A 7,994-nucleotide genomic window follows, 5' to 3' on the forward strand; every position below is an offset into this window, starting at 1 on the left:
GAAGGAGCAATGAAGCCTTCTTTAATAGCATCACGAACAAAGTGGCAATCAATCTCAATGTGCATAGTGCGCTAATGAAATACCGGATTCTGGGCAATATGCAGGGCGGATTGACTGTCACACGAAACAGGAACAGGCGTAGAATGATCCACACCGAGACAATGTAACAAACCAACCATCCACTTGATCTCACAAGTGAGGGCTGCCAAGGAGCGATATTCCGCCTCAGCAGACGAAACAGAAATAATAGGTTGCTTTTTAGTCTTCCAGGATACTGGAGAGGAGCCCAGGAACACAAGCCAACCCGTAAGAGAACGACGAGAATCAGGGCATGTACCCCAGTCGGAATCACACCACCCGGAGAGAGTTAGAGCAACATAAGAGCGTAGCAGGAGACCCTAACCAAGTGTGCCCTTCAAATAACGTACAACTCGCAGAGCCGCGTCCCAGTGACTTTCTCGAGGTGAGTGTATATATTGAGACAATATGTGGACCGCATATGTGAGGTTAGAACGAGTCACAGCTAAATATACAAGTCGACCAAGAAGACGACGATACCGCTCAGGATCCGATAACAAAGCACTGGTAGTGCAGCCAAGCCGATGGTTCTGTTCCATGGGTGTTTTTGACGCCTTAGATCCCAAATAGCCCATCACAGAAACAACGTCCAAGGCATATTTCTGCTGACATAAGAAGATACCATCCGAATGTCGAGCGACTTCCAAGCCCAGAAAATATTTCAATGTACCTAGGTCTTTCATACGAAAGCAGGAATTGAGATAAGTTTTAAAGATAGAAATAGCAGTAGGATTATTCCCCGCAATAACCAAGTCATCCACATAGATGAGAATATTGAGACAAACACGATACTTAGCAAAGGTAAACAAAGAGTAATCTGACAGACTTTGCACAAAGCCATAATTCTTCAAGGCGACGGCTGATGCGTATGTTTTATATAAGGTTTTTACCTCATTTTTACACGCATTTCTGTACTATTTTACATAGCATCTAGCTACAAATACCCCCGAATAGTCTACTTTGGTTTGTCTTGTGTAAATTGCAGGTTCAAACCAAAAAAGAAGATAAATCGAGCCCAAACTCGTCCCATTTGCATACATTTATGGAGAACAAGGAATCGGAGCTTAGAATCTATCCACTTTGAAGACGCGTGAGCTGATTTCGGAAGGTGTCATAGTGCCTAACGTGCCAAAATAGCTCGATTGACCATCTTTTCTAGTCGATCGAATGCTTTATATCAGGAAGATCACACGATCGAGCATAAATATTACTCGATCGAGAAGGCATTATAAGGAGTTACTCGATCGAGCGGTTTTATTCCACTCGATCGAGTGGTTTTACCCTGTAATTATGTTTTTCCGCTTATTTTCGTATGGGCTTTTGTAATTAGGCTTTTGGATTAGGTTTAGGGGGAGAATTCGTGTGCTGCTTTAAGGAGTAGACTGCGTAACTCTTCCTCACATCATCTTTACTCACTGCTTCTTTTTACTCTACTCTTTCCTATTCTATTGCTCGAATTCGGAACTTGTAATCGGTACTATTTTTCCCTTTTAATTCTTAATTCTTGTTCTTAATTCATTTTATTGCTAATACTTCTTTCTCTTCCCTTATTTCTGCGATTGCTTATTTGAATTCATCTTGTTTATTATTATCATGTTCAATTCCTATTATCTATATGTTATTGTTGTTGATTCGATAATGATGTGTAGCTAATTCCCTCTTGCTAAGACTAGGGAATCCATGATTATGAAGGAATAGTAATCGCCGTATTAGGTTTTATGCTTGTGTAGTCTTTGTTGTTAATCGCTACAATTAATTATATCTATCTAATTGAGTCGACACAATTAGGCATTTAATCTTAGTAAACCTTGACCTGGACCGAAAGGTTGGAAAGGGTGAGACTCGTAGCGAACATTAAGGCACTGTAGTGAGGGCGGAAGCTAAGCTATTTGTGCTTTAGGGCGAATTGAGACCGGAAGGAGATATTCACTGCCCTATAGACTATATTGCATTGACCTAAGACCTAGATTGCTTGACTGAATGATCATGATGAACCGACTGTCTTAGCTGCTTCTTCCTTATTTGCTTAATCTTTATTCTCTTGCCTTTTTCTCTTTAGTTTAGAACAACCAAATCAAAACCCCCCAAATTGGTTACCGTGACGAACTTAGTTAAAGCTGACATTTTCCCATCTCCCTGTGGAGATCGACCCGACTTCCCTAGCTATATTAGTTAGAGCCAGTTGGATATTTTTGATAGGTATACGACTGCCCTGTCAAATTTTGGCGCCGCTGCCGGGGAGGTGGCGTAATTTTGTTGCTTTATTTAAGTTTGTCTTTCATCTCAAGGAATTTATTCCTTGAGACTGATCTCATTTTTGCAAAGTTTTTGATTAGTTTGCAGGATATCTGTTCTAGAAAGAGAACATTGTCATACCTGCTCCAGTCTGTAAATTCTATCTGCCAGGATGCCGAATATAGCCAACCATTCAGAGCCTAACGTGGATTCCCTTCCAAAAGGTTTATTACTACCCACTACTGAATCAGGAACTTTTGGAATCCACCCATCCTACATACAGCTGGTCGAGAGAAATCTCTTCATGGGGGTACCTGAAGAAGATCCGTGTAGGCACATAGAGTTACTTACAGAGTATTGCTCTACCATTCCTCTTGCTGCTGGGGTGACACAAGATAGAGTGAAGGGAGTTGTCTTTCCCTTCTCTTTAGCTGATGATGCTCGGGAATGGTTGAGGGATTTAGACAAGGAAGCAGCCGGTATAACTGACTGAAATTCCCTTGGCTTGGTCTTTTACAGGCGATATTTTCCGCCACAGCGCACTAATGCGTTGAAAGCTCAGATTACTTCATTTGAGCAATTGCCCACCGAAGACTTGAATGGGGCTTGGACTAGGTTCAAGAAGCTCGTCCGTTCTGTGCCTCATCACGGTTTCAAGCGCTGGTTCATATGTACCCAATTCTACAACGGGTTATATCGAAACCAGAGAGCTATCTTTGATAGTGTAGCTAAGGGGAGATTCACAAAAAACGTGGAGGATGATCAAGGGTGGCGTCTTATTGAGGAGATGGTCATCCATGTTGCCGAATATGGAAATCCCCAACGAAGTGGGCACGTTAACGAGTTGGTAACAGCTGAAGTGGAGAGTCCTAGCAAAAGTCTAGGTAATGTGGAGATTACGGAGGCTATGGGTGAGCATGCGCAAGTTTGTGCGATTACTGAGCATGTGGAGATATGCGGTAGATGCGGCATGGAGGGGCATGACCCCATTGGTTGTATGGCGAGAATAGAGCGCGTCATTGCTGATCAGAAATACAAGCAAGGAGTTCCTTTTTCTCAATTATATGAAGAAATGGCAAATGTTTCTACTCCTTCTACGCCAATGCCGCAGAGAGACCCCCCTTCTACAAATGGGGAGATTGCCGAACTGAAATCCTTGGTTTTGAACTTAACACAACAGTTTGGGGAGAAATGCAACAAGGATGATACCATTATCGTGGAGTTAAGAGAACAAGTCGCGCAGTTAACACTCGCGAAAGACCAAGCTAACCATCCACCGATGCGCGACCCAGTCAACGCCATCAATCTCCGAAATGGCCGTGCTTATGAGGGGCCAAAAATGCCAAAAGACGGGGTTGTGACAGCTGATAATGCCCCAGAAGAAGAGCTGGACGAGTTTACGGACGATATCCCTGTTGTATATTGTCCAGGCACTCGATCGAGTGAAAATACTACTCGATCGAGTGAAATATCCAATCCAGATGATTGATCGAGTAAAAATCTTACTCGATCGAGAGGTGCCCAAATGAAAGATGGTCGATCGAGAATATATTCCTCTCGATCGAGTGATCTGGCAGAAGAAGTCACTCGATCGAGTGAAAATTGTGGTCGATCGAGTGAGCCTGAAATACAAGAGCTCGATCGAGTGGTTTAAACAACTCGATCGAGTAGTTCTCAAGATAAATTCACTCGATCGAGTGAGGAAAGTGCTCGATCGAGTGCCAGAACCAGCGGAGATCCTATTTTGACATCCAATTCCGCTACCGTGTCATCTTCCCCTGCTGTGAAGACGTCACGTGCTGATAAAGGTAAAGAGAAAGTCGCGGGTCCACTCATTGCTACCAGAGTACCCTTTCCAGGTCGTCTGAAGGACGCAAAAGTTGAGCGACAGTACGGTAAGTTTGTGGACGTTGTCAAGAACCTCCAGGTAACTTTTCCTTTTTCCGAACTTATTACCGAGGTACCTACTTACGCTAAATTCATGAAAGATATTGTGACGCGTAAGAGAGAGCTAAGTGAATTTGAGACCGTTTCATTTTTGGAAGAGTCTAGTAATTTACTTTTAAATAAGGCTCCACCTAAAATGAAGGACCCGGGTAGCTTCTCTACTACCTGTATTATAGGCAATGAGGTAATTGATAAGGCTCTTTGTGATTTAGGAGCCAGTGTCAGTGTCATGCCCCTATCTATCTGCAAGAAATTGAATATAGGTCACCTTAAATTGAATAACATTACCCTACAGATGGCTGATAGATCTGTTAGGCGACCCTTGGGTGTCTTAGAGGACGTGCCTGTGAAAATAGGCATGCTCTTTATACCAGTAGATTTTATTGTTCTAAACATAGCTGAGGACACCCGGACCCCAATTATATTAGGAAGATCGTTCCTTTGTACATCTGGGGCCATTATTGATGTCAAACAAGGGCGTTTGACTCTTGCAGTAGGGGATGACGCGATCACTTTCAGTCTGCCTAGCACTTTGGCTCGGCCAATGATAGAGGACACATGTTATTCTGTTGATATTATTGACGAGTCTATTTATGACTTCTGGTCGGGTTCTTTTATAAAGGACCCACTAGAGGCTCTTATGCTTTTGGATGAGTGTGCAGATAACCCAGATGACGATGACGCTGTGTTGGATTTGCTTAAAGATGATTTAGATGAGCGTGAACTCACCGACGCTGAGGGAGAGCAAGTGGAACAGATGATCAGTACCCTTTGCTCCATTGAGGTAAAGGTACGTGAGCGTAAGCCTCTTCCCTCTCATCTAAAATATGTTTTCTTAGATGATACTGAGCAATATCCAGTCATTGTTAGTGCTAAGATTGATAATGATCAGTTGACTTCCTTGTTAGCTGTGCTTAAGAAAAACAGGAAAGCTTTGGGTTATTCCTTGGACGATATCAAGGGGATTAGTCCTGATACTTGTATGCATAGGATAGAGCTGGAGGAAGATCATAAACCTTGCAGACAGGGTTAGCGCCAACTGAATCAGAAGATGCAAGATGTTGTGATGGATGAGGTAATGAAGCTGCTCGACGCAAGTATTATCTATTCTGTTGGTCATTCTAAGTTGGTGAGTCCAGTGCAGGTGGTCCCTAAGAAAGGAGGGACTACCGTGGTTAGGAATGACAAAAATGAGTTAATACCCACTAGAGTAGTGACTAGTTGGCGGATGTGTATAGATTACAGACAGCTGAATGCCGCCACCAAGAAAGATCACTTTCCCCTTCCCTTTATTGATCAGATGGTAGAAAGGTTAGCTTCTCATAAGTTTTTCTGGTATTTAGACGGGTATTCAAGGTTCTTTCAGATCCCTATTCACCCAGATGATCAAGCTAAGACTACTTTTACTTGTCCTCAAGGCGTGTTTGCTTATCGCAGGATGCCTTTTTGTTTATGTAATGCCCCTGCCACCTTCCAAAGGTGCACGATGGGGATATTTTCAGAGTATATCAAGTCTATTATGGAAGTTTTCATGGACGATTTCAATGTTTATGGGAGTGATTTTTCTAACTGTCTATCTAACCTTGATAAAGTGTTGCAGCGCTGCATTGAGGTTAATCTCGTGCTTAACTGGGAGAAGTGCCATTTCATGGTCAACGAGGGAGTTGTCTTAGGGCACTTAGTTTCTGATAGGGGAATAGAAGTTGATAAAGTAAAAGTGGAAGTGATCTTGTATATTATCTTCCACATTTCATATAATATCTTGTGCCTTGTATTTAGGTAGAGTATTATCTTCTAGTTATTTAGTTCCTCTTATTAAGAGATTTGTTAGGATGTAGTTGATAAATTCTTGACTTGTATCTTGTATATATGGTGGTATCTCGTTGAGCATTGGCAATGAATGAATACTATGATTACTTTTGTTTTCTTCATGGCATCTGAGCAGGTTCTTTGATCCTGACATCTATACAAAAAAAACACACAAAATTTATCTTCCATAGGAAAATCCTCAACCATGACGGGACCAACTGCATCCGGCATACCCAAGGTAGAATTCATTCCACCATCATCTCCACTTTATCTTCATCCAAATGAAAGCACCAGTTTATCATTAACTCCCAAGAAGTTTAATGGAGAGAATTATGATTTATGGGCCGATGCTGTAAGAAATGCTCTTAACGCGAAAAACAAATTGGCGTTTATCGAAGGCAAAGTTAAGAAGCCTATCACACCTGACGGTCAAGAGGAGTCCCTCGAAGCAGTGGCGTGGCAACAGTGCAACGCCATGCTCAAGGCATGGATAAGATGTTCGATTGACGAAGATTTACATGCTAGTATCAGTTTTACGGGTACTATCATGGAAGTTTGGAAGGAATTGAAGGAGCGGTATGCTGCTGGAAACGCCCCTAGAGTGCATCAATTGAAGGAGGAATTAAGCGACTGCAAGCAAAATAAAGATCAGTCCGTGGTTCAATATTACACAAATTTGAAAACCATATGGGATGAATTAGCAAGTTATAGCAAAGTGCCTCCGTGCACTTGTGGAGCGGCTAATGAAATGCTCAAAGAACGTGAAGAGGAGAAGGTACATCAGTTCCTTATGGGACTAGACACAAGCCTTTATGGGCACATCCGATCAAACTTGTTAATGGATGATGAAGTTGCCTCGCTGAGTAGGGCTTATGCCCTAGTATTGAGAGAAGAACGGCATAAAGCCGTAACAAAGGGAAAAGAAGAAGTACTTGAAGCAACTGCGGCCATGGCGGCTAGAGTCACAGATGGAACTGCTCCTGCTCGTGCTCGGGTGAATAACAACTCTTTCGACAAAGAGGAACCAGAAATTTTCCATTGCGGGTATTGCGGAAAACCATGGCACAAAGAGGAAAATTGCTGGGATAAACCGGGAAATCAAGGCAGGGGAAGAGGCCGCGGTGGCCGTGGACGGCATGGTAGAGGCTGAGGAGGCCGTGGTAGCCATCAGAGGGCGAATGCAGCTGGAGTTGCTGATGAAGGGAGTAATGGAAATCTGACATTAGATGAGTTAACGCAACTCCGTACTCTTTTGGTGAAAAACGAAGGTAACAGTAAACAAGCAGGTACGAATAACAAAACTTGTGACAGTTGGCTTCTTGATAGTGGTGCCTCGCACCATATGACGTGTCGACGTGAATTACTCGAAAATATCTACAGTAAAAAACCCTCCACTGTAGGGCTACCAAATGGTTCGAAAATCATGGCTCATGAGCATGGAACCGTGACTTTATGTGATAATTTTACTCTTAAAGATGTTCTTTTTGTTCCGTCTTTAACATGCGATTTAATCTCCGTTCAACAACTCATTAAAGAAAACAATTGCGTAGTCACTTTTTATACTGATCATTGCGTTATACAGAACCTATCTACGAGGATGAAGATTGGATGGGGTGAGCATGAAGACGGGGTCTATTACTTTAAAGCTAGTCGAAATAAAACAGTAGCACGGGTTGATGCTCATGGGGATGCGAGACTGTGGCACAAGAGACTTGGCCATCCTTCGAGTAGTATCTTACCCTCCTTTTATAGTTTAATTGGTTTTAATTTAAGTTGGAATTCAAAGGATATTTATGATCCGTGTTGTCGTGCCAAACAAACACGGTCTTCTTTTAAGTTGAATACTAAGCGGAATAACATTTTATTTGGTCTTATACATTGTGATATATGGGGTGCTTATTATGTTAAAAGTTTGAATGGAGCAA

The 7,994-nt window shown here is 42.4% G+C and overlaps 1 protein-coding gene across 1 annotated transcript; it reads left to right on the forward strand.

Moving 5' to 3' along the window:
- Nucleotides 1-6,274: 6,274 nt before the first annotated feature.
- On the forward strand, nt 6,275-7,219 carry LOC141642992 (uncharacterized). The gene has a single exon (XM_074452006.1). The coding sequence runs from the start codon at nt 6,275-6,277 to the stop codon at nt 7,217-7,219; it is 945 nt and encodes a 314-aa protein (XP_074308107.1).
- Nucleotides 7,220-7,994: the final 775 nt, after the last annotated feature.

Source organism: Silene latifolia, chromosome 1 (genome assembly GCF_048544455.1).
Source record: "Silene latifolia isolate original U9 population chromosome 1, ASM4854445v1, whole genome shotgun sequence".
NCBI classification, from domain to species: domain Eukaryota; kingdom Viridiplantae; phylum Streptophyta; class Magnoliopsida; order Caryophyllales; family Caryophyllaceae; genus Silene; species Silene latifolia.

Coding starts and splice junctions, on each gene's coding strand:
- LOC141642992 (XM_074452006.1), top strand. CDS start 6,275: ATGACGGGACCAACTGCATCCGGCATACCCAAGGTAGAATTCATTCCA.